Source organism: Vombatus ursinus, unplaced genomic scaffold, assembly GCF_900497805.2.
Source record: "Vombatus ursinus unplaced genomic scaffold, bare-nosed wombat genome assembly UNPS02014825.1, whole genome shotgun sequence".
Lineage (NCBI taxonomy): Eukaryota > Metazoa > Chordata > Mammalia > Diprotodontia > Vombatidae > Vombatus > Vombatus ursinus.
Window position 1 is genome coordinate 5,763,533 of NW_020954603.1, and position 27,841 is coordinate 5,791,373.

Consider the following 27,841-nt stretch of genomic DNA (forward strand, 5'->3'; position numbering starts at 1 on the left):
TTGAGTAACTTGAGAGAGAGCAGTTTCGATGAGATGATGAGGTCAGAAGACAGATGGTAGAGAGTTAAGAAGAGAGTGAGAGAAGAGAACATGTAGGCACCTATTGTAGACAGTCTTCTCAAGGAGTTTAGCCTCAAAAGTTAGGAGAGATATGAGGTGATATTTAGTGCTATTGGATGGGTCAAGTGGGAGTTTTTTTCCTGATGAGAACAACATAGATGTGTTTTGTAGGCAGTAGACAGGGAGAGATGGAAGCTAAGTGATACAAAGGAGATGACAAAGGGTCAATCTGTTAAGAGAAGACAGGACAGAATGGGATCGTTTGTGCATTCAAAGGATTTAGCCTTTGCACGGAGAAGGTATAGATTGAACTAATTGGTCATTAATATCGACTCCAACTGAAATTGTGTGATTGTGGCATTTGTTATTATCTTCGTTAGATATGTTTTATTTCACTGCTAGATTGTAAACTCTTTGCTAGTGTAACATATGAGAACACATCTTTATCGAAGCCTTCAAATAAATAATGTGAATCAAAGGTTTAGGAAGCTGGTTATAATTAATTTATCAGTAGTGAGGGTAGAAAGAAAATACTGCAGTTTCTAATTTGTTTAAGTATGCATAACAAAATTGCAACCTAAAAAGTTGTAATAGATTATCTAAATGGTTTAAATAATGAAGCTTCCCCCAGGCAGCTAGGTGCTGTAGTAGCTGTAGCATTAGACTTGGAGTCAAAAAGAACTGAGTTCAAATTCTAGTCACACACTGACTAGTTGTGAATTCTAGTCTAGTCACACACTGACCAGCCCTGTGACCCCAGAACAGTCATGTAAACCACATTTTCCTCAGCTCTAAAAGGTGAATAAGATTAGCTTCTATTTCAGTTAGTCAGTAAGCATTTATTAAATGCATACTATATGCCAGGCCCTGGGGATACAAAGAAAGCCAAAAGACAGTACCTGACCTGGAGGAGCTCACAGTCTAGTGGTGGAGACAGCATACAGAAAACTGCAAACAAGCTATGTAATGGATAAGTAGGAGAGAGTCACCAGAGGGAAGGCACTGAAACTAAGAGAGACTGAGAAACTTCACAGGGCTGTTGGGGATCCAGTGAGATAATTATGTAAAGCCCTTTGCAAATCTTAAGTGCTGTATAAATGTTAGCTTTTATTGTTGGGAATCGATAACTTTTTAAAAAAGAGAATACATTACATTACAAGGATATATTTCTTAGCCATCACTTGCCACATCTGCATTAAGTTCATTCCATTTATTGAGCTAAATGATAGTTCTTTCTTGGTAGAAATCTCATCTATTACAGCATCGTAGATTTAGAAGTAGAAATGAACTTGGAGGCCATCTAGTCTAACCCTCATCTTATAGATAAGGAAATGGAAACTCAGAGCAGTACTGCTGGGTTACATAGGTATCACTATTTTGATACTTTTAGGGTTGAGAAATGTCTTTAGAAATAGGTCAGTCCATTCTCCTTCATTTTACAATTGGGGAAACTGTGCCCCAAAGAAGAGAAGTGAGAAAGAGGTGGAATGGGAAGATGATGGTTTTTTAGAGTTAGTAGAGACCTGAATTTGAATCCTGCTGCCAACATTTATGAAATGTCACTTCACCGTCAGTGTCCCGATCAATAAAATGTAGATAGTAATATTTTAGTCCCTGCTCACTAGGTGGTTGTGAGTACACAGTGAGATAATATTTACCAAGTGCTTTTAAGTCTTAAAGCTGTACGTAAATGTCGCCACTATTATTATTGCCCAGGTAGCAAGCTCCTAGTAGACAAGACCCGGAGCTTCTCAAGTTCCTTCTTAGCATCTTGCTGCCCTTATGTAATGGAAATTCACTAGCCAATGAATCTCTTGAAAACATTGTTATTTGCTAAAATTCAGATCTTCTAAGTGATGACATATTACATATAAACTGGAACTTTGCAACCAAGTTATTGTAATGTTCTCGTGATATTGCAACACTCTAGGATAGATAGCAGATAAGGCCCTAGGGCCAAATCGAGCTAAGAATCTTGTATTTAAAAATGAAAAAACAAACAAACAAACAAACAAACCCCACAACATTCTTAGCTTATGGGCTCTAGGATTTTAACAGTTTTCCCTATTTGGTTAAGATTTACAACATATAGCTACAGGGAAGAGGTTTAAATGTGTTTTCTCATCTGTAGCCAAGAATTGTAAGTATTTTTGTCTTAATAGCTTTATTTTTGACCGAGCTAACAGGAAGTCCTGCCGATCAACTTTGTCCTAGTATAGTGTTGCCAAATTACTGATTGTTTAAACCATTTATTTTTCAGATGAGACAGTTTCTCCTGCATTATTGGATAAGAAATGGAATCAGCTTCTAGACCCTCATCTGCTGTCGTTTAGCCCAGCTCTGGCCAGTGTGAATGAAACAGCAATTCCAAGTGAGTCACAGCGGACACAGAAAACCTTCTCCCAGGCTCGCTCCCCGCTCCTTCCATCTGTGGAAGGAGGGGACCGCTGTCCGAATGGAAGAGCGAGTGCTATAAGCCCAGAGACCTCCACCATGTGCACTGAAGATGAGGCTACTTCAGAAGAGCAGCTGATGAAGAGCAGCAGCGACTGGGATGGTCAGTGTGATGCTGTGGACGCGGGAGAGGAGAGACTTGGGAATAGAGACAATCTGCCTGAAGAGAAAGACATTCTTGTGGTAGCTGTCATGCATAACTGTGACAAAAGGACTCTGCCAAGTGCTAATTTACTGGATTGTCATGACTACAATAGCCATTCGCTGATGGATACCATTAGCTTTACACTGGATAATGAAAATAGGCAAAGTGATCCCTTTAGTGTTACTATCAATGGGGCCGATGAAAAAGACATGAACACAGAGAAACCAGGGGTCCAGTTGAACCAGCTGCATGTCGAGGATGATCCTGTTAGCCATCTATGTAATGCTTCACCAGAGAGTCACTCTAATGTCTGTTCTGTTTCTCATTTAAAAGATGATATTAATACAAGTAGAGACACTCCCATTTTAGGAACTGCAAGTGGAGGGACCAGTGCAGTGATCTTATCACAGAGAACAACTGAAGGTCCTGCCACTGATGTGCAGGGGAGTTGTATACCAGTTGAGGCTTCTGCTGGGAAAACCAGCTCTCCCAGGACAGAGTTAGAGACTACAAATTGCTTTACCCATTTGAATGAGAGAGTTTTGATGGAAGAGGAGCCTCCAGATGAGAGAACAGCTGGTGAACCCTTCCAGTCTGGGCTACCTCCGTTTCCTGACCCTGACCAGCTGAATGTCTCTGAAAGGGATGATTGCTGTGAGCAGGTTTCATGTGGGCTTGCGCCTAATGAGACCAAGGGAGATGAAAGCAAAAGTTGTGAACTTGGACATCCTCCGGATACAACAGAATCACTCAGTACGCTGGGCCACTTCTCAGTGTCTGAGGAGGTGACTAAACTAATGAGTAACAGCCCAACAAGTGGACAGAGTGAGAGGCTTCTGCCGAGGAGCCAGCCTGAGGAGGCTTGTAGTGATAGTGGGGAAAATGGGGAGGCAATGGCAGAGTCAGGGGTCCCTTTAAAAGGAGCTTGTGTAGAGGAGCTTGAGGGCTATGGCTTCCCTGCTGTTCTGGACATGCCAGCAGCAAATTCTCTGTCTAATGGTTGTGATTCCTATGGAATGCTAAACCCAGTTATTGCTTGTATTCCAAAGACTTTACCCTCCAAGGAAGATTCAGTCACAGAGGAAAAGGAAATCGAGGAAAGTAAATCAGAATGCTATGTGAATGTTTATGAGCAAAGAGGAAATGAGGCCCCAGAAGGGAATGGGCTTATCTTAAGCAGCACTAGTGACCAAATGAAAAAAAACTATGTTCGTAGTCTCTGTAGTCAGGGCCCATCTGTTCAGGGGCAGCTATCCCCTCAAGTAGTAGCTAACGTGCCACCCATCAGTGTTCCCTTCGGTGGTGCCAGACCGAAGCAACCAACCAATCTCAAGCTTCAGATTCCAAAGCCATTGTCAGAACATTTACAGAATGACCTTCCTCCTCACAGTGGCACTAATGCTAAAAATAAAAATGATGTGTTTGGGAAAGCAAAGTTAGGGGAAAACTCAACAGCAGCTATATTCCCTAATGAGACACTTCATTCCTCTATTGCTGATGCAAATGGGGACCTTGTAGAAGATTATGAGGCTGTGGTCGCTAGTAGTCCGTGCCTTGCAGCAGTCTCAGATAGCCCTGATAATGATCTGAGAGCCGGTCAGTTTGGTGTTCCTACCAGAAAGCCGTTTACCACTCTGGGCGAAGTGGCTCCCGTGTGGGTCCCGGATTCTCAGGCTCCGAACTGCATGAAATGTGAAGCTAGGTTTACTTTCACCAAGAGGAGGCATCATTGCAGAGCGTGTGGGAAGGTAAGGTTCACTTAGAATCTCAAAAATAAGCACAGCTTCTGTTTTTAATTTTTTAAAAATGTTTTAAAGGTGAAGAAGTGAACTTATTAGTTATTGTTATGGCAACCAGGGAGTTCTAACCTCATCAGGAAATGAGTCAATCAACAAGCCTTTATTACTCTTGCCATCTTACTACTTATTTGTGCCAGGCAAAAAAAAATACAACACATATTAATCTCAAGTACAAACGAACCTGATTTCTGTCGTTGTGATTTAAACATATTCAGTTGTATAAATAGCAAGAATTGAGGAAGTGTTAACTCTGTGGTTTTTATAGAGATACATGTTTGGTTAAGTGATCCATTTAAAAATAAGGAAGCTAGTCACTCTCACTACTTTTCTTTATTACAAAATAATACTGACTTGGGAAATTTTATGCTTAGTTTGATTTAAGTTTCAAAATTCTTGTAAAGTTGAAAGTTGGTTGTGCTTGTGGTCTGTCCCTCTCAATTTTGAATTTTTATTTCTCTTATAAGTAATTTGTTGAAATATTGGTCCATAATGTGCTTTTCTACATCTATCATTTCATACTTTTGATCTTTCTTTACCTTAGTGCAAAGACTAGTCTTTGGTTATGTACTTTTTTTGATAAGATGACAAAAGTGAAATATCCCAAAGTTATATTTCTGCTGAAAACAGTGACCTCTTTCTGTACTCATTTTTTTCCCCTCAAGGCCAGTGAACTAGAAGGAAAACTGATTGGTATATTTATTTCATCTAACTTAATTTCTGAATTAAATGCAGCAGAGACATGAAGCATCAAGTTGGGTAATGTGCCAGGTGCTAGAGTAAAAAGGGGCTCTGATTCAAACACAGTCTCTGCCCTGATAGAGATTTTGAGCCTTGTAGAAGGGTGTGACACATATACAAGTCACCTCGGGCAAAATAATAGGATGCAAACAAGTGTTGTATGAAGTCTGAGGGAAGAAAAATCATTTCTGACTCTGGAGATTAGGATAGTCTTCCTGAAGGACGTGAAGTAGCGTTTGCACTGGGCTTTTAAGGTCTTGTAATTTCATTGGTCCTTGAACAGAAGAGGCATTGAAAGCTTTAAGGAATAAGTGTGAATAAAAACCATTTAGACAAGAAAACAGAGGGCACTGAGAGTAGGCCAACTGGCTACTGTATTGAGTAATGAAGAGATGTCATAAAAGAGAAGGTGGGGAAAGAAGGAGGCCTGAAAAGTATGGCCTGAAATTGTGGAGGGCCTTGAGTTTCTGGCCAGGAAATTTGCATTTTCCTTAATGGGCCAATAAGAAGGAATTGAAAGGATTTTGGTAGAGCAATGAAGTGACCAAATCTTTGCATTGATAAGATTTGTCTGTGGTCTAGAGCTATTGATGAAGGTATCATGATGTAGTAAAGAGTTCCCTGGACAGCTGGTCAAGAGCCTTGGATTCTTCTCCTGGCTCAGCCACTGACTAAGAGTAATTCAGCACAAGTAACATCTCCCCATTGGATCTCCATTTCCTTACCTTTAAAATGGGGGAGTTGAACATGATGTTCTCTGAGGTTTCTCTCAGCACTAATGATCTGTTTATCCAAGGGGCAGAGAATGCAAAGAAGAAAAACTGAAGAAACTGTAAAATTCATAAACTAGATGATCTACCTTGGAATTGTGGAGCAAATAAAATTGAACATACCTACTCTGCAAGAGTGAGGTAACTAGTTTTCCAATTCTGTACTTGAAAATGCATAGGGTCATTCCCTCAAACATTATTAAACACTTGTTATATACAATCCACTATGTTGATGTGGGCATCATGTGAAAGTAAATAGATTGGGGAACATGCATTGAAACAGAAGTATACACATTGGTGGGCAGCTAGTTGGCACCATAGTGAATAGAGTGCTGAGCCTGAAGTCAGGAAGACTCATCTTCCTAAATTCAAATCAGTCCTTAAACATTTACTAGCTGTGTGACCCTGGGAAAGTCATTTCACCCCATTGGCTTCAATTTCCTCATATGTAAAATGATCTGGAGAAGGAAATGACATACCACTTTGCCAGAAAAAGCCCAAATGGAGTCACAGATTGTCGGACACAACTGAAAGGACTGAACAAAAACAACAAATGTATATTGGTATATGATTAAGTGTGTAAGAGGAATCTAGAATTAGATAAATTTTGGATGAATGAGATGGATATTAGGTGAGAGGGAACAGAGTCAAGATGGTAGAGTGAGAGGAACCATTTTTGTCTTACACAGCATACCTCCTCTACAACAACTTAGAAGACATGCCAGTCTGAATTCTAATTGGGAAAGTCAAGAAAGAAATCACAGTGAGTCATTTTTTTCTAGCCCAGAGCAGCCTAGGAAGACAGACAGATCTGTGGACACGGGGGTAGGCATGGTGCACCGTCACCACACGTCAGGTGGGAAGGAGCAGTCTAGCGTCCAGAAATAGGAAGGGAGCTGAGACAGAGCAGGAGGGCAGGAAGCAGTGAAGGAACAAAAGATCTCAGGGAATCCTGGAGCTAGTGTTAGGTGCATGTTGGTGCCATCTGGCTGCTTTGTCATTCATCGCGCCATTCTGATTCATAGATTCAGGGTGGAGATGAGTTGTGTGCAGGGACTGTGGACGAAAAAATTCCAGAAATGTGGCTATGAGGAGCTGAGCCAGGAGCAGATCAGTGACTCAGGTCTAACATTTAGCCCAACATGCGAGTCTGCAGTAGAATAACTGGAGCAGGAGATCTCGACCAGAGGGGAGGCAGCAGTTCAGTGTCTCTGAACTTGCAGAACCTCCCATTGAACTAGCAGTGTCTGAGCCTATCAGCCGTGTACTGAAACTGAAGTACATGCAAGCCAACATACCCAAACCTGTATTAGAAATTTGTGGAGCTCAGACCAAGAGGGCAGTCAGTAAACAGACCTTTCCCCAGATCACGTCATTTTGGAAGTACTCAGAACTTTCAGGTTCCCAGACTGAACTGAGAAAACAGCAGAAGGATATAAAAGGAGAGGAATTTTGGTCATGCATTCCCTCCTTCCTCTCCTTCCCAGCACTAACATGAAGTCTAAAGACAAGAAGTCGACTGGGAGAATGAGCAAACATAAAAAGCAATCCATCGTCAAGAGCTGTTGGGGTGATGGAAGCTAAAGGTACAAACACAGAAGACAATGACTTGAAAACATCTATAAACAAAGCCTCCCAAAAATATGCAGGCTGGGCATAAACCCAACAAGAATACCTAGAAGAAAGGGCTGCTAGGTGGCACAGTGGATAGAGCACCAGCCCTGAAGTCAGGAAGACCTGAGTTCAAATCCAGCCTCAGACCAAACACTTGAGACTTACTAGCTGTGTGACCCTGGGCAAGTCACTTAACCCCAATTGCCTTTAAAAAAAAAAAGAATTCCTAGAAGAGTTAAAGAGATTAAAAAAAAAAACAAATAGAAAATTTTAAAACACCAACACAAGAATGATAGAGGGAAAAATGGGAAAAAGAAATGAGAGCTGTGAAGGAAAGTTATGAGAAGAGAATTAACAGCTTGGTAAAAAAGGTACAAAACTTTACTTAAGAAAATAACTTTTTGAAAATTAGAATTCACCAAATGGAAACTAAAAATTTCATGAGACCTCAAGAAATAATAATAAAACAAAGTCAAAAGACCAAAAAAAGAAAAATAGACAAAAATGTGTTATATCTCATAGGAAAAGCAACTGGCCTAGAAAATAGATTGAAGAAAGATAATTTAAGAATCATTGACTATGTGAAAACCATGAGCAAAAAAGAAAGAGCCTAGACATCATATTTCAAGAAATTACTAAAGAACACTGCCCAGATATCTTGGGACCAGAGGGCAAAGTATAAATCAAAAGGATCTGCTGGTTACCTCCTGAAAGAACCCCCAAAATGATAACTTCAAAATGAAAAATAATATAGCCAAAATCTAGAGGTCCAGGATCAAGGAGAAAGTAGGCAGAAAGAATTCAAGTTTGGTGGGCGGAGCCAAGATGGCAGAGTAAAAGCAGTGACTTGCTTGAGCTCTCCCCCAAACCCCTCCAAATTTCTATAAAAAATGGCTCTAAACAAATTCTAAAGCAGCAGAACCCATAAAAAGACAGAGTGAAACAAATGTCCAGCCAAAAACAGCCTGGATGGTTGATCAGAAAGGTATATCTCGCTGGGTGGGGAGAGGAGCGCAGTTTGGCGTGGGCATGCAGGCCACAGCGACCCTGGAGCAGGCCTCAGAGGACTGAATCACAGGCAACTGTGGCGGTTTCCAGACTTCTCAACCCATGAACACCAAAGACAATTTAGAAGGTCAGGGGGAAAAGTCTGTTTCTACGGTGGTGAGAGAGGAGGACGGTGGGGTCCCAGCCCCAATCCCCGTGGCGGTGGCTGCTTCCTGAGCTTCCAGTCCACAGACTGAGGGGGAATGAAGTGGCTGATCAGAGGGGGATTGCAGGAATCTCTCTGCTGGTGCAGGATTCTCTTGCTTTGCCTGTGCTTGGATCTGGGTCATAGTTCTGGGTGGTGGTCCTGGGGTGAGGAGGAGTGCTGGTGTGGTGGAGCTTGTAGTGGCTGTGGAGAGGAAACCCTTCTCATAGTTCCAAGACAGAAAAGAGTGCTCATAGACCAGAGCACAGGCCAGGAAAGGAGTAAACTTCTTGCCCTTGATCATAGCACCTTGGAAGAATTGAAAATTTACAGGTCCCTAGAAGTATCTCTGAAAACAGCTACACAAAACCCCCGAAGCTTGGGACAGTGCATTCTCCACACTGGAAACAGACTCCTACCTTAACAAAGAGTTTATAACTCAAGTAATTGGCTGAGATCATGAGCAAGCAACGCAAAAACAGTCAGACTATAGTATCTTACTTTGATGACAAAGAAGATCAAAACATACAACCAGAAGAAGACAGCAAAGCCAAAGCTTCTACATCCACAGCTTCCAAAAAAATATGAATTGGTCCCACGCCATGGAAGAGCTCAAAAAGGATTTTGAGAAGCCAATAAGAGAAGTAGAGGAAAAACTGAGAGTGACGCAAAAGGAGACCCAAAAAAATACTGAAGAAAATAACACCTTAAAAAATAGCCTATGGCAAAATAGGTCTAAAAAGCCAATAAGGAGAAGAATGCTCTAAAAAGCAAAATTGGCCAAATGGAAAAGGAAGTCCAAAAGCTTACTGAAGAAAATACTTCCTTAAAAATTAGAATGGAGAAATTGGAAGCTAGTGACATTTTGAGAAATCAAGGCACTGTAACACTAATCCGAAGGAATGGAAAAATACAAGAGAATGTGAAATATCTCACTGGAAAAACAACTGACCTGGCAAATAGATCCAGGAGAGAGAACTTAAAAATTATTGAACTATCTGAAGGCCATGATCAAAAAAAGAGCTTAGACATCATCTTTCAAGAAATTATCAAGGAGAGCTGCCCTGATATTTTAGAACCAGAGGGCAAAATAGAAATTAAAAAGAGTCCACTGATCACCTTCTGAAAGAGATCCCCAAAGGAAAACTCCTAGGAATGTTGTAGCCAAGTTCCAGAATTCCCAGGTCAAGGGGAAGATATTGCAAGCAGCCAGAAGGAAACAATTCAAGTATTGTGGAAACACAATCAGGATAACACAAGATTTAGCAGCTTCTACATTAAGGGTCTGGAGGGCATGGAGTGTGATATTCCAGCAAAGGAGATAGGATTACAACCTGGAATTACCTACCCAACAAAACTTAGTATAATCCTTCAGGGTAAAAAATGGTCATTCAATGAAATAGGGGACTTTCAAGCATTCCTGTAGAAAAGATCAGAGCTGAATAGAAAATTTGACCTTCAAATGCAAGACTCAAGTGAAACATGGAAGAGGTAAACAGGAAAGAGAAATCATAAGAGGCTTATTAAGGTTGAACTGTTTACATTCCTGCAGGGAAAGATGATATTTGTAACTTATGAGTCCTTTGTCAGTATTAGGGTAGTGGGAGGGAAAAAAATTATATGTATGTGTAGATAGATAGAGGGCACAAGTTGAGTTGAAGATGAAGGGGTGATATCTGGAAAATAAAATTAAGGGGTGGGAGAAGATTATACTGGGAGAAGGAGAAAGGGAGAAGTAGAATGAGGTAAAATATCTCACATGGAACAGACAAGAAAAGGCTTTTACAGTGGAGGGGAAATGGGGGAAGGTGAGAGGGAATGAGTGAATCTTGTTTTCATAGGATTTGGCTTGAGGAGGGAATACCATACACAATGGGATATGGAAATCTATCTTACCCTACAGGAAAATAAGGGGGGAAGGGAACTAGAGAACAAGGGGTTGATAGAGGGGAGGGTAGATTGGGGGAGGGGATAATCAAAAGCAAACACTTCTGAGGAGGGACAGGGTCAAAAGAGAGAATAGAATAAATGGGGGGTAGGATAGGATGAAGGGAAATATACTTAGTTTTTCCCAACAGGACTACTATGGAAGTGTTTTGCATGACTACACATCTATAACCTGTACCGAGATGCTTGCCTTTTCAATGAGGGTGGGTGGGAGGGAGGAAGGGAGAAAATTTGTAACCCAAAGTTTTAAAAACACATGTTAAAAATAAAAAAAAATAAAAAAAAAAGAATTCAAGTTCTATGGAACCACTGTCAGGATCACACAAGATTTAGCGGCCACCACTCTAAAGAAGTGGTGTTCTTGGAACATGATATTTTAGAAGGCAAAGGATGTAAGCTGATAACCAAGAATAACCTACTTGATAAAACTGAGTATAATCCCACAGGGGAAAAATGGATATATAACCAAATAGAGGACTTCCAGGTATTCCTAATGAAAAGACCAGAGCTGAATAGGTATCCAGTGAAAGAGAAATCACATTTAGCAAGTTGCTTTTGTTATGGGATTAGAACGATTGCTTTTCTATTTCTCCATCTCTGTGAAACTTTGGGATGCAATTTCTAGCCACAGATGATTGAGTGTTTTTTTATGAGATGATGATGCATCATCCCACCAAATGTCAATAACACCAGTATTATAAAGAAAAACAACCAAAGGACTGATGACTAAGCTTGTTCCTTACCGTATGATAAAAAGGTGATGAATGCAAGATGCACAATAAAGCATACGTTTTTGAACATGGCCAGTGTAGGAATTTGTTTTAGTTGACCAGGCACATTTGTTATAAAAGTCTTGCACCTAAAAAAAAAAAATTAATTGGGAGAGGTAGGAGGAGAAGGGAAGTACTAATAGGGTTTAAAAATGGGTCGGGGAGAGAAGGAGAAAGAAAAAAGAGAAAGCGATTAAAGCATTTTTAAAGGATTTACAAGACAGAAAAAAGGCCAGACGGAAATAGACAAGCAGAAAGCTAGAGCTGAATTATTATATGCTTAAAAAGAAAAGTAGGCTGTGCATAACATAGATTGAGTTTTATGTACACGCCTCTTTTTCTGATTTACTTAATACATGGAAATGTTTATTTTACTTGATGTTAAGGTCAAAATTTTTAAAAAATTAAAATGGAAAAACATATTTTGTAAAGGAAAGATAACACATTTTAGGGGTGGGCAAGTATCCCAGTATTGTAGTGTCTAAATCAGACTGGCTTGTGAGAGAAGGGAGAAAATAGGTTAATAACAGATGTAGTTTCTGTTGTGTAGGTAGTATTTTTTTTATAAAGTATGGTTAAAATCCTGCTGTGAAAGGCATAATGAATTTATAGATTGGTTATTCATGATTCTGTCATTTTCCTTCCCACTCCCGTTTACCTCAGGGATGTTGTAAGAATTGATGAGATAATGTCTGTAAAAATCTTTGAGCTTCTCGGAAGAGAAGGGCTTATAAACGCAGGTATAATTTTACGAAGCCTAAATTAATCAGACTGTAAACAAAATATGACAATTCTGAATACTGTTTGATTTCTCAAAATGATGTTAAATTTGGCAAAGCAGAATACTTTTGTTTCTTTCATTCTGGTTGGAAGTCAACTTTATCTTCTTAGAGTATTTAATAGTGGAAATAACAATAATGAATATTTGTGGGCTGTAATGGTACAGTATTCACTTTGAATTCATAACTTAAAGAACAGAAAGTAAGTATCCTAACATCCACTAAAACATTGGAAATAATAAGTGTTTTCTCCCTAGTCTTAGTGTTGGAATCAAGACCCTTACCCACAAACTTCTTTCCCTCTCAGGTTACCTAGGTGTCAGCTTCAGCTCCTCACTCTCTCTAACTGCAGCCCTCCTCCCCCCATCCCATCTGTTTCCAAGGCCTGTTGATTTCACCTTTGCATCGTCTCTTCGATACACCCCTTTCTGTCTTCTTGCACGGCTCCTACTGTAGTTCAGGTTCTCTTCCCCTCCTACCTGGACTATTGCAGTAGTCCCACTGGTGGGTCTGCTTGCCTCAAGTCTCTCCCCACTGTGGTCCATCCTCCAGCCACCCAAGTGACTTTCCTAAAGTGCAGGTCTGACCATGGATGTCATTCCATGTTCCAGTGGCTCCCTGTTCAAGTACCAACAAAATCCTATCTTCTTCAGGAAGCCTTTACCAACCTCTCTCAATTCTAGTGCCTTTCCTCTTCTTTCTTGTTTATTCTAGCCCTTTATAATTTGCCCGCCACCCCCACTGCTTCCCCTCTTCTTACACTTTTCCCACTCTTCCCCCCTTAAATTGTAATCTGACCTTCCAGCTGTTCTTCAATCACATTGGCTGGCCCCCATGCCTGTAGTGTTATCTCTTCTCATCTCTGCCTCCCTGCTTACCTGGCTTCCTTCAAGTCCCAGATAAAATGTCATCTTCTATAGGAAGCTTTTTCTGATCCCCTTGAATGTTAACGCCTTCAATCTGTTGCTGTCAAACCCTCTCAATTCTAGTGCCTTCCCTCTTCTTTCTTGCTTATTCTATATATAGCTTGAATCCGGCATAGCTTTTAATATAGCATATTGGTTTCCTTGTTGTCTCCCCCATTAGATTGTGAGCTCTTTAAGGGCAGCGACTGTCTTTTACCTCTTTTTGTGTCTCCAACACTTAGCACAGTACCTGGCACATAGTAGGCATTTCATAAATATTTATTGACTAGCTGAAATTCTGTCTAATCTGAATGTATCTTGTATGGACTTAATAATTTTCAGTATTTTATTCTTCATTAGAGTGTTAACTACTTAAAGGAAGGGACTGCTTTTGCCTTTCATTATATCACTAGTGCCTGGCACAGTGTCAAGCACATAATAAATGTTTAATATGTAGTTGGTAAACATTTAAGTACCTACTACGTGCCAGACATTGTGCTAAGTGCTGCAGATACAAAGAAAGGCAGAAGACAACCCCTGCCCTCGAGAATCTCACCATCAAATGAGGAAGACAACATGGAAACAACTGTGTACAAACTGTATACAAAATAAAATGGAAAAAAATCACCAGAGTGAAGGTGCTAGCATTCAAGGGGATCAGAAAAAGGGATCTGAGGTTTGGATTCAGTCAAAGGGCTGCACTTGAGGACCTAGAGGGCCACATGTGGCCTCGAGGCTGCAGGTTCCCCACCCCTGGCTTAGCACAATACTTCACACATTGTAGGTACTCTATAAATGCTTATTCCCTTCCCTGATGCAAGGAATCTTGGCTTCACGAACAAGTCATGCCACTTTGATTGCCTTTTTGGGTGGGTTTTTTTGACTGGTAGAGCAGGGCAATGCTATAGATACAATTTGCCAATATTTTAATGACCCGTTTGACAAATTCCCTCATGTTTTTGCTGTGGAAAAAAGTAGAGTTCTGGGCTTGAAGAATGCATTTATTGGACTCAGAACTGCCTGTCCACAAAGAATATGAATGGTGTAACGTCCCATTGCGGGGAGGACTTCAATTGGGGTCAGGCCTTGCGTTGTTTGATATTGTATAGCTCAGTGTCTGATACTACTCTTCTCAGTCCAGTTAGTTTCAGTGAACCGTTAGGTTGAGTCTCCAGAGGATAGCTGCTCCATTCCCTCAGCATCGGTAGTTAGCCCTGTCAGTTAGGAGGTTTCTGGTAATGAGCCAGATTTTATGAGCTTTTAGAAAAGAGTATTTATTAGGGTGGTATAGAAAGAACAGATGGTACAAAACGTCTCCATAAAACTGTGGGACATATGCTCCCCCAAATACATACAGAATCTAGGGGAAAGTGGGCTCATTCTTAAATCACATGTGGCAAAGAGGTAACTCACACATCTTTTTTGTGTGGTAGTCATGAAGTCTTTAGGTATCTTCTTTTTTGGGTTCTTTATAAAGTCGAAGCTACCTTTCCTAAGTGTGTCTACTTTGTCTTCAGCTCCTACTGCAGACTTTGTGTCTACTGTTCTAGTGGATGCTGCTAAGACTAGGATGTTGGTGGGAAGTTCAACATCTGCCCCACTTCCAAAGTTTACAAAGTCTTCCTCTGGACATAAGAGGCTGTATGTGGAGCAGAAGGAGATAGAGGGTTAGGCTAGGCCAGTTTTTCTTTCCCCAAAGCAATTTCTTTAAAAGAGCTTGGCTGGAAGGCTTGTAAGCTAACCTACCAGATAATAAAATCCTCAGATTCTGAATGGCTTGATTTTTTGCAGATGACCCTAGGGCATGACCAAGTTTCCTCAGCTAATATCAATAAATTTGCTGTTCAATGTCATTTCCTTTCATCTAGTGACTTTCCAGTACTTCTCAACTGATCAAAGACTGTTTTCTCTTAGTCTATGATTTCATTAAAAGGCTATGATTGATCAATTGTTTACACCTCTGACTGGTTGGTTGTTCTCACCTGATGAAGGTATCTGAGCTCATCCATCTTTAACCCTAATTCTGGCTCCAACTCATCATCTTTCCCCCAAAAAAACACTTCTTCCCCCTTTACTTTCATATTCCCTTTTACTGTTGAGGGTAAGCACCAGTATATTTGAAGTCACCCAGGCTCACAACCTGGGAGTCATCCTCGACTCTCACCCTCTCACACCCTCCATATTCAATCCAAAGTTGCCCAGTCCTGTACATTCAGCCTTCATAACATCCCTTGTATTTGCCCCCTTCTGTTTTATGATACTGGCCCTGGCCTTCATTACTTCACAGCTGGACTTTTACAATAGCTTATGCCTTCAGTCTCTTTCCCACTCTAGTATGTCCACTACCCAGCTGTCAGTTTGATCTTAAAAAATCTCTGCTGTTTGGTATTCAAAACCCATAACCTGGCCCCTGCCTACCTTTCCAGTCTTCTTATACCTCACTCCACCAGTCTACATATTCTTTTGTCTTATGACACTTGGCCTCTTGGCTTTTCCTCATACAAGACACTCCAGTTCCCAGCTCCAGGCATTTTCAGTGAGTGTCCTTCAGTGCTGAAGGTAATGATGTCTGTCCTCATCTCTACTTCCTGGCTGCCCTGGCTTTCTTCAGGTCTCAGCTAAAGTTGCAACTTCTACAGGATGCCTTTCCTGTTCCCCTAAAATGTTAGTGCCTTCTTTCTGAGTTTATCTCCACATCTACCCTCTCTATATCTCATTTGTACATAATTGTTTTTATGTCATTTCCCACATTAGATTGTAAGCTTTTTGAGCGCAGGAACTGTTCTGCTATTTTTTTGTATCCTCAAGGCTTAACATAATAAATGCTTGACTTCACTTAGCACTTAAATGAGCTTTTTTTTTTTTTTTAAGTAAAAGATTTATACAGTCCACCTAAGGACCAACTAGGCTGTGCAAAGAACAGAATGATAGAGTTAGGAAGACCTGAGTTCAAATTCTCTCTCCAGCACTCAGTAGCTCTGAACCTGGGGCAAGTTACTTAATGTCTTTCAACCTTAGTTTTCTTTTCCTTAAATTAGAGAAAACAATAGCACTTACCTTACAAGATCAAATATAAAGTGCTTTGGGAACATTAAAGGTATGAATGCTGTCACATCATTTATGTTTTGGTTGAGGTGAAAGTGACAAGGGCTGGGCTGTCCTTGTCTCAATCTCTGGAAAAATGAATCTGTGCTTATGACACAGAATGATGCAGATTGAGTGCTAGAGTGCTTAGAGGCCAATAATTATAGCTAATAGCTATCATTTATATGGCACCTACTCTGTGCCAGATACTATGTAAGCACTTTACAAATATTATCTCACTGGATCCTCACAACCACCCCAGGAGGAAGGTCCTGTTATTATCCCCATTTTACAGTTAGGAAAACTGAGGCAAAAAGAGGTTAAAGTGACTTGCCTAGGGTCACACAGCTATTAAATGTCTGAGGCAGGATTTGAACTTGTCTCCCTCACCCCAGACTGGGCACTCTATCCAATCTGGCATCACTTAACTTCAGTTCTGTCCTGGGCTTTGTCACTACCTCCTGTGTGACCCTGGGCAGGTCAGATCACCTCTCTAGACCTTAGTTTTCTCCTTGGTAAAGCAAAGGGGTTGTATTGGATGGTCCTTGTTGTGTCTCCTAACTCTAAGGGTCTGTAATAGTTAATAGCAATATGACCTTGGAGAACTCTTAAAAGCCTAAACTTAAACCAAGAATGAAAGTTGTCTAGAGGCAGATTTCAACTTAATATTAGGATAAGCTTCTTAGCAAATAGAGCTTCTCCATGTGGAATGGCCTGCTTCTGGTGGTAACAGAATTCTTTGTCATTGGAATTCTTTAAACCAGAGACAGTAGCTCTGAGATTCTGTCAAATCACTGAGGCATAGTTTCCTCATGTATAAAAATGGAGGTGATGATACTTGCCCACCCAGTCTCATGATTTTCTGTGAGGCAGGTGTTGCCCTAAAGGCCCTGTATCATCATATATCCTCCTTCTATACTTTAGTACTTGAGTAAGTTGAGAATTTCATCCATATGTCAGTTGCTGCTCATCTGTGTCTTGCCGGGTGATCTTCAAGAATTGTTGCAGCCAAAAATTTTCTTTCCCTGGGACCATATTGGTGAAGAGCTCTTCAGAGTGTGGACCATAAATAGTCATGATGTTAGTGGGCCCATCCTGGGAGCTGGGCCAGCTAGGAGGGCAGAGCCTCAGGGAGAAAGAGCTGGGGCAGCCCTTCTGGGGAACTTCAGATGAGGGCTTTGCAAACTTTAAAATGCTGTTGAAATCCATTGCTGTTGTCATCTTTGTTATTATCAGACTCAGTAAGAATATAGCTGTGCCATTGATGAGGCCAAAGGGATTCTTTGAGAATTGGAATTCTAGTAGAGATGGAAAAGTTGGAGTAGGCACTAGGGAAAGCTTAGTTTTTATACAGACTTTTTTCAACCCACTGGAATCTTGATTAAGTAGGAGGGATAAACACATTGATGAGGATAATCTAGTTATATCATATCAAGAGCATATCCTCTTCATGACCTTGGGCAAGACTTGGCCCAAGACTTTTTTTGCCCCCGTATATGATTCAAAATGGAGGAAGCATTGTATAGTATATACAGTGCTGGATTTGGAGTCTGGAGGACCTGGGTTCAAATCCTATATCAAATTCTAACTAGCTTTTTGATCCCTAGGCAAGACATTTAGCTTTTATGTGCCTGAGGCATTTCCTTAGCACTTAACTGCTAAAGTATGAGTGAATTCTAGCCAGTCAAAGATCAGTATTCTTATAAATAAAAAAATAGGGAATATTAAGCTGAATTTTACTGAGCCATAAGAAGTCAGAGGTGAGAGGGTTAGATAAAAATGGAATTAGGGTTAGAAACAGAATTAGATTGATGTCTAGAGTGGGGAAGTTACTTGACCTAGGCATAGCCAGGGCTCCTGATTTGTATTCCTGCCATATGAGCCTTAAAGTTTTTCCAGGTGTGGGGGAAGGAAGGGGGGGGGGAGTTAGTAAATTTCTCAAGGACAGGGACATGTCTTATATAAAACTGTGTCTTTCCTATCCTTTAGGCACTTATTAAATTAGGTTCTTTTTTTTTGTTGTTGGGGGGGAGGGATTTTTTCAGGGTAAGTTTGGTATATTTGACTATCTAAATAGAATAGGAACCAAAAAGTGAATTATAAGATGTTGTATGTTAGAATCAAGAGTTTTCATTTTTAATCTTGGCTTAGTCTTCTGATCATGGAAAGGAAACCAGCATTTGTTGGGCATTTATGTGCCAAGCACTGTGCTTAATATTTGGGATACAAATAGAGGTAAAAAGAGCAAAAAGACAGTCCCAGCCCTCAAAAAGCTTACATTCTAATGGGGGAAGACAGTATACAAAAAATAGCTAAAAATAGGAGAGAGAAGGATGAAGGTTCCAAGTATAGAGGCCTTATTTTCACGTCTAGCAAGTCAGGATCAGGGCCTGGAGGAGAATGAGACTCCAGGAGGAACTCACTAATGGGGGGCAAGGACCTTATAGAGGGAAATCTGGAGACGAGCAGGCTGCAGGAGGTGGTAGGATACTCCAGGGCAAGAAGGCCCCAGGTGTCAGGAAGTTCCAGCGTGACATAGGAGGAGAGGCATGATTGGTTTTGAAGTCCAGAAGGTCAGAACTGGATTGGGAGAGGAAGTTGTTTTCCCTTTCTGGATCCCAGTTTCCCATGAGCAAATTACTTTCCTTTTGGGATCTGTTTCCTCATATTTGTAGAAGAATGGGTTAGACTAGATGACCCCCACTTGGTTTTTCCACTTTAAAAATATTTTTGTGAACCTCTTTGCCTTAAAAAAAAAATGAAAGGAGTTAGATTGAGATTAATAGTGCTTCACCTTCATAGACTTTTGACTAAACTTGCCAACTAGGAGATGTACTAATAAAGTGGGAAATGTATATACCATGATTCATTTGGAAACGCATCTTGCTGAATGTGTGTTTTTGTCTATGTTATCTTCTGTATGAATGCTGTTTATTAGAGTATCACTTAAGTAGACTCTCTGTTGTTTTTTTTTACAACCACTATTTCCTTTTTAATTTTTTTCTGACCCAGATTCCTCAAGGTCTCTTTTAGTCATGATACTCATATCCATATTTAAAACATACACACAACATAAAGTGGTTGTCACTTGCATGTTTTAAAGGAAATGTGGATTATTATAGGATGATCTAGACTAATTTTAAAAATGGATCAAGGGCTTATTTTCCCATACATTCAGAAATGTAAGTATTCAATATATAGTGAATGTTTATAAATTTAAATGTTATAAACTTGAGTTATGTTTATCTGCATCTAAAATGACAGGTTTTTTTTTTTTTAAATCAGTACTATAATCAGTTTCAAACCTTTTTCATATTCCATTAGTACTTCATGGTCAAAGGTAGAACTAGGAGTAGTGAGTGGAAATTGCAAATGTAGTTTTCAGCTTAGTGTAAGGAAAAACTTTCCAAACTAATGAGAGCTTTCCAGAAATGTAATGGTCTGGCTCAGGAGTTAGTGGGTGATCTCTCACTAGAGGTCTTGGTACAAGAGCTATATTACTACTTGGGAGATATAGCATAGAGAGATTTCTTATTTGGGTACAGTCTTAATGGTCTCTGCTATTTTGTGTTTCCTTGGAATCCCTAAGCCTTTAGAAGTTAAAAAATCTGAATTCCTAACTTATTAGTCTGGCCTAAGTAATAGTGAAATAAGTTTGTAGCGTCCAAACAAAGCTTTGCTGTCCTTGGCTGTAGTGAGACCATGTTAGCAGATGGTATTAAGTTCAGGGAATCATCTTTTAAGAAGGACAGGGACAAGCCGGGACTCGTCCTGAGGATGACCAAGATTCATAGGAAGATGATTTAGAGGCGATGTGCTGGCAGTGGGCCTCAGGTGGATTTGCTGGGTTATTATTTGGATGTGAGGAATTAGACCTATTCTGTTGGACTTCATAGGACAGGTGGACAGATATTTGAGAGTTGCACTGAAGCTTGCTCTAAAGGAACTTTGATAACTGTCGGAGCAGTTCCAAAGTGAAATGGGCTGCTTGCCTCCAAGAGGTCTTCAAACAAAGGTTGGATGACTACTTGTCAGGAACAGAATGGAGGCCACTGAGACCCTTTCTAATTCTGTGTTGGTGTGAAATTGATTTTCTCAAGACATGTATGTGTTTTCTGGTTTTTGCAAACTTCCCCTGTCTCTGGGGCCCTAAGGAGGGATGGCTTAGTAGACTTTTTCCAAATGTAGGGCTGAATGGAACCATCCCTATGCCCAGAATGCTCTCTATCCTCATTTCCACCTTCCAACTTCCCTAGTTTTCTTCTTAGTCTCAGCTGAAGTCCCACCTTCTGCAAGAAGCCTTTCTCAGGCTTTCTAGGGCCTTCCCTCTGAAAACTGTCATCAGTTGATTCTGTTTGTATCTTCTTTATCCATAGTTATTTGCATATTGTCTCCCCTATTAGACTGTGAGCACCTTGAGAACAGGAATTTTTTTTTCTCCCTTTGTTGTGCATAGTAGGTGCTTAATAAAGGCTTATTAATTGATTGATTGAGAATGTTTCTTTTTTATTTGAAGATTTAGGAACTGACTGTGTAATACATGGACCAGTTCGTATTTATGAGAATTGGGTGTTATAGGTCTTTGGAAGACCTATAGCAGTTTATTTTTGTAAGCTATTGTAGTGATTTTATTTTCCTTTAAAATGTGAATTAAGGGTAAGGAGCTTGACAGGATGCCTGGATGGGATTTGGTGGTGTAGCCCCATTTACTGAGTGTAATTTCAGCTGTCATAATGTACATTATCAAATCCTCTCATATAATTAGAGATGGTCTTAAAATAGCAGACTTTTTTTTTTTTTCTGTGAGAAAAGTAGATTACAGGAAGCCCATCAAGATGATCACATTTGTAATTATGTACATAAAAGCCAATTAAAGCTGAAAGCTTTCTTATTTGAACTTACTATCCTTTATTCTCTTGGTGAGAGCAATCGTATATCTTTTAATGTCTTGTCCTTCAATCTCCTGTGACTTTAATAGTTTTCTGTATGCCACAGGAATTCTAAAATTTCCACCTACATACAGTGCCTTTTTTTTCTTTTTTTGAAAAAAACATGGATATTTGTAGTTTTTTCCCCACATGCATGACTTCAACTATGTTTTCAACTATGTTTTCAAATATCTCAGAACTCCCAATTGTGAAAAATATATCTAGGATAAGTAGTACGGGGATAATCCTTTCCATAGAATCAGTAATTAATCATTTCTTTGATGCTTTGAAGTTTATAAAGTATACTTTCCTGATAGCATATGAGGCAGTGTGGCCTTGTGAAGAGAACACTAGACTTGGAATCAGAGAACTTGAGTTTGAATTCTAGTTTTGTTTCTTAATATCCACATCATTTCTGGAGCCAAAATGGTGGAGTGCGGCAAGAACTCACCTGAGCCTTCCCAAATTTTCCTCCAAACAATCTTGTAATAATACCTCAGAGCCAATTTTGGAGTGGTGAAGCAGTTTTTCAGTCTGAGGAAAGCGTCAGCAGGAAAAGACTGTCTCACTAGGGTGGGAGGGGAATGTGGCTCTGTGAGCAAACCAGCAGCAGGCTGCACCCCAGGGGGCTTGCCGTGAGGTTCTCTTCCTCCACCCTCACCCCCACCCCCACCGCCACCTCCACCCCCATGCAAGCCAGCAGGTAAGGCCCCACCCCTAGTGAAAGACAGCAGGTAGGCCCCAAGCCCAGCACAGGAAGCTTGGGATAGTGCCCTTTCTACTCCAGGAGCAGAGCCCAAATTACATAAAGTTTTATAGACATAAATATGCATAAAAATAGGCATAAAAATGAACAATAAACAAAAAAAAGAACCTGACCAAAGAAAGTTACTATGGTGACAGGTAAGATCAAGGGACAAACTTAGAAGAGGACAACAATATCAAAACAGCTACATGTGAAGCCTCAGAGAAAACTGTGAATTGGTCTCAGGCCCAAAAGAGAACTCAAAGAGCTCAAAAAGGATTTTAAAAATCATATAATAAAGATAGAAGAAAAATTTGGAAAAGAAAGGAGAATAGTACAAGAGAATCATGAAAAAAAAGAAAAAATAGCTTGGTAAAAGGTAGCATAAAAAATCGAAAAAGATGTACAGAATTCACTGAAGAAAATAACTCCTTAAAAAGTAGAACTGGCAAAGCAGAAAAAGAGGCACAAAAGCTCAATGAAGAAAATAATTTCTTAAAAATTAGAATTGGGCAAGTGAAAGCTAATGACTCCATGAAACATCAAGAAATGATAAAACAAAATTAAAAGAATGAAAAAAATAGAAGAAAATGTGAAATTTCTCTTTGGAAAAACAGCCTCCCTGGAAAAGAGATCCATGAGAGGTAATTTAAGAATTAATGAACTACCTGAAAGCCATGATTTAAAAAAAAAAAAAGAGCATAGACATCGTATTTAAAGAAATTATCAAGGAAAACAGCCCTGATATTCTAGAACCAGAGGGTAAAATAGAAATGGGGAAAAAAAAATCCACTGATCACTTCCTGAAAGAGATTCCAAAATGAAAACTCCCAGGAAAATTACAGCCTTATTCCAGAGCTCTTTGGCCAAGGAGAAAATACTGCAAGCAGTTAGAAAGAAACAAATTGAATACCATAGAGCCATCATCAGGATTACACAAGATTTAGCAGCTTCATTAAAAGACTAAAGGGCTTGGAATATGATATTCTGGAAGGCAAAGGAGCTAAGATTACAGTCAAGAATTACCCACCCAACAAAACTGAGTATAATCCTTTAAGGGAAAAAATGGATATGTAACGAAATAGAGGACTTTCAGGCACTCCTAATTAAAGACCAGAGCCAAATAAAAAAATTGATCTTCAGATACGAGACTCAAGAGAAGCATAAAAAGATAAACAGGAAAGAAAAAACAAAAGATTTGATAAGGTTAAACTTTATATTCCTATGTGGGATGATGAGACTTGTAAATCTTTTTTGCCTTTTTTTTGTGAGGCAATTGGGGTTAAGTGACTTTCTCAGAGTCACATAGCTAGTTAAATGTCAAGTGTCAGAGGTCAAATTTGAACTCAGGTCCTCCTGACTCCAAGGCCGGAGTTCTATGCACTGTGCCACCTAGCTGCCCCTGATAACTTGTAAATCTTAAGAACTTTATCACTATTAGGTCAATTATTGTAATTGTTTGATCTTCATTCTTGAAGGAGACCATGACATCAGGGAGGTGGTACCATGACTTGAAAGTAAATTGAATTTAAGTAAGGCAGTGGCTGTGCAAAATCAACAGTCTCACTTTCTCATCCAGAGCCATCTGGTCCACTGGCAAGATATAGATCAGGATGACTGGAGATGGCCCCCATTAGGGCAATTAGGAGTATACTGAATACCCACATGACCTTGGGCAACTCACATGACCTTTCACTTTGGCCTCTCTTTCTACCTTTGTCAAATGAGCCTCCAAATGCTGTGAAATCATAGTCAGTTTCTCTTTCTACCTCGGTTGATTATTAGATAACTATTATTAGATAATAAAGGCATTATCCTAATTTTATAGATAAGAAAACTGAGTTTCCAGAATTTCCATGGTCAATTCAGTGAAACTTCAACATTCATTCAAAGCCTATTCTGCACAAGGCAATGTACTGGATGCTGTGTGCAAAAACAAGGAACTATCTGTCTACCGATCATCTCATTGGTATCAGAGCCACGATTTGAATCCAGAAGAGACCCTAGAGATCATCTAATTCAACTTTGTTATTTCATAGTTGGGATCATTGGAGCCCAGAGAGGTTATGGCTTTCCTAATTGGTTGAAACAGCCTCATCAGGATATGTATATGACAGTACCACCACTAGCGTTTTGCATGTTGCTTTAAGGTTTGCAAAATGCTTTATATTAATTCATTTCGTCCTTATAACGCCATAGGAAGATAGATGCTGTTATTACCCCTGTTTTACAAATGAGGAAACTGAGGCAAGCAGAGGTTAAGTGATTTGCCCAGAGTCACTCAGCTAGTACATATCTGAGGTGGGATTTGAATTCAGGTCTTCTGGACTCCCAAGTCCAGTACTCTATCCTCCAGGCAACCTAGTCTCCTTTACTTGGGGCAGACTTGTGAATCAGCAGAAAAATGTAAGAAATCTGTGACTGGAGGATGCTCCAGACAGAGCCTTTCACTAATTCCAAGTTACTACTTGACCTTGCACCAGGTAGAATTCACTCCTGCCAGCCTCTCTTGCTTGCATATGGTGGATTTCCTTCTGCAGATGTACCTATTATAGAAGCATTTACTTCCCTCTTAATAGCTGATGGCTTTGTCTGTGGTTTGTCTTGTCTGATTATAAGAAAAAGTCCTGCAGAAACAAGGCCCCTATCTGCCTTTGTAGTTTGTGATCGCTGCTGTCAGAGTGCTGGAAAATGGAGCAGTGTGGGCACCAGGTATCTGACCCAGAGCTCTTCGCACAATAGGGGCTTCCTAAATATTTGTTGAACGAACGACCTGAGCTTATCACCACTCTGCTTGGAGCATTAGGGCAGACCTGCACAACTTGGCAGTAGGTAGGGGCCAAAATTAAAATAGGCTAAACTTCTTCAGTAGGTTAGACTAGAGACAGACTGACTATGGTTGGTTGCTGCAGGTCACGTGACAAACAGCATGCGCATTGGCAACCCTGCATTTTTTTTGCTGGCCTCCCGAAGTCCTTTGGCGGCCACAAGCTATATGGACTATATGTTGTGTAGGCCTGGCTGTCTTAATATAGGAATTGTTTGGGAAACCAAAGTCCAGTATAAGGCAACACACACATGCACACGTTCATGCGTGTACCCCCTCCCCCCAACAAAATAAAACAAGAGAGCTGAGGGGGCATGTAACAAGGAAGAGTATTCAAAGAGAATAGAAACCAGGGCCAGTGTGCTAGGGCCTGGTGGAAGGGGGCACCGAAACCTAGTAAAGTCTGGTGGGTTTGTATAGGCTTCTAATGTGGGGCAAGTAGGAGCAGCCATGAGGGGAGGGAGGGAGGAAGGAGCCTGGACCTGGAAACTGCTATTAATTCATGTGAGTTGGGGGAGGGGGCAGCTGCCTGCCCAGTCATTAGCCAGATGATAGTCAAATTCCCCAACTCCAGAAAGGGCAAATTCCTGCCGAGCTTGTTTGGACAGGATGACTTGGGATTTGAGCTTCTGAAGACTTCTTCCTAAAGTGGGGTGAGGAGGCTTTTGAAGTCCTTACACCAGGGAGCACAGGCCAGTCAGCTCACATATATTAAGCACCTACTGTGTACAGAGCTTGTTCTAGCTGTGGGGTCTCAAGAATGAAACATTACAAAATTACAAATCCCTTGCCCTCATTGGGTTTAAAATCTGGGGGAGGAGGTAGGCATGTGTGTAAATTACTATAAGCTAAGTTCAAGTATGATTGATATATGGAAAAAGTGAAACAGAATGAATGACAGTAAAGATTTGAGGCATGAGGGATCTCTTGTTAGGGGAATCAAGAAGATTTCTTGGAGGAGGTGACACCTGAGCTGGGCTAAAAGAAGGGAATTTCTGAAAGCAGAACTGTGCAGAACTTGTTTTAGGCATGAGAGACAGTACTTGCAAATTCACAACCGCGTGAGAGGCCAGTTTGAGACTGGGCACGGCCTGTAACCCTTTGTGGTTAGAGCAGAGAGTCGATGGGGGAGGGGAGGGTCACATGAAATAAATCTGGAAAGGTGGATTGGAGAGAGATTGTGCAGGGGTGCAGGCCAGGCTGGAGGGTTTGTCTGTTATTTGAAGGCTGTTTTAGCAGTCTAGCTGAGAGGTCTTGAGGGTTTCAACCAGGCCCTGTTGGGGATGTCGCCATCCTTCTAGTCACTTTGGTTCACAGTGTAGGAGTCATTAACTCCCACTCTCCTTCCCCTTTCACATCCACTCAGTTGTCAGATTTTTTAGTTTCTAGCTGCACAATCTCTCACACTTCTCTCATTCCGTATACATGGCCGTAAAGTACTTCAGTTCTGACACTCATTCTCTCTTACATAGACTACTGTACTGCCCTCCAGTAGAAGGCAGCAACTGTTTCTTCCATGTCTCCTGGTTGGTGGATTAATCGTGGGCATTCCTGAGCTGAACCCTCAAGGAGACTGTAGTCTAGATCACATATGGTCCTGCTTTTAGGAAACTTAACATCTATTTGGGGGATAAAGACCCAAACTCAGAGAACCAGAGAACATGAGTTGGCGTTCCAACTTAGTTCACTTTGCCACATTACTTTTCCAAATAGAAATGCCAGAAGCCTAGATTCTCATGTACGTATGATAAAGTTAACTGGGATATTGCCAATTGTCTGAACAAATGGGTAGCTCATGTTCTCTCTCTGCTTTGGGTGTACTGTGTGTCCAGGTTCCTTTGAATGCTATTTTTAAGTGCCAACTATATGCAAATCACTGTGGCAATACTGGGATAATTAGGCCATCTTCCTGTGTTCTCTTCCTCACATTGCCTGGAGCAGTTTGTCTAACCTTTATAGGGGAGGGGGCCTGAACCTACCCCAGATTGTCAGCTTCTTGAAAGCAGGGACTGTCATTTGTTGGCCCAGGGGCTTACACCCTGGAGGTGCTTAGTCAAGGTGTATGGAATTAATTTACATGATCCTTACTATCAGCAGCTCTCTCTCTCTCTCTCTCTCTTTCTCTCTCTCTCTCTCTCTCTCTCTCTCTCTCTCTCTCTCTTTCTTTCTCTTTCTCTTTCCCTTCCCTCTCCCTCCCCTCTCCCTCCCTTCTCTCTCTGTGTCTGTCTTGTCTCTGTCTCCTTGTCTCCTTTTTCAGTCTATCTTTCTCTGTTTCTCACTCCCTAGGTCTCTGTCTTTGTCTCAGTCTCACCCTCCCTCCCTTCCTCTGGCTGGCTGTGTCTGCTGTCTGTCTGTCTTTCTCATATGCACATATATGCGTACTTGCTAACTGGAATGCCAAGGAGAGTATGAGAAGCAGAGCACTGTACGAGACCATTGGCAAGTCATCATTCTCAACAGACCCCTTCATTTTCTTTGCTGTTGACATCCGGGATCATCTTAGTCCTAGGATTTCAGAACTAAGCCCCTTCATGCTTGGGCCTGGCCTCTGGATTTAAATTTCTTCTTCTTCTTTGGGTTTCTAGTGCTCCAATTAAAACTTGTGCCCAGTTCCTCACTGTTCTCTCTGCTTTGGGGGATCCTGAGTAATTTGGAGTGTTTTCTCTTTGCCACAGGTTTTCTGTGCTGCGTGTTGTAGCCTGAAGTGCAAGTTGCTATATATGGAGAGAAAGGAAGCCAGAGTGTGTGTGATCTGCCATTCCGTGCTCATGAATGGTGAGTGTTAATTAGGAGAAGATCGAGTCTATAGGGACCAAGAGAGGACTGGAGAGGCTTTGTGCAAACATTACTGTTTCTTCCTGCACTTTGAGATGTTTTTTTTTTTTACAAGTGGTTTCTTAAAATGTCTTGAATTTCGTTGGGGAAATTGAATTGAATGCCTCTATCTGAAACGTGTGTTGAAAACTAGGGATCTCTATCCCTAATATAATGGTTAAAGGCTAAAACCAGGTAAGTGTTACTAGGAAAGACAGAATTGGTTGCATTCACATATCTGCTGCTGTATTGAGCATTTGAAAATGTGTT

General features: G+C 40.7%; 1 protein-coding gene across 4 annotated transcripts in view; it reads left to right on the plus strand.

Moving 5' to 3' along the window:
* ZFYVE9 (zinc finger FYVE-type containing 9) overlaps nt 1–27,841 on the plus strand; it is a 186,261-nt gene that overhangs the window by 90,332 nt on the left and 68,088 nt on the right. For all 4 annotated transcript variants that reach the window (XM_027838056.1, XM_027838055.1, XM_027838058.1 and 1 more), the window contains 2 exons: nt 2,321–4,407; nt 27,433–27,532. In XM_027838056.1, coding sequence (XP_027693857.1) covers nt 2,321–4,407; nt 27,433–27,532 — 2,187 coding nt within the window. The remainder of the gene's footprint in view (nt 1–2,320; nt 4,408–27,432; nt 27,533–27,841) is intronic.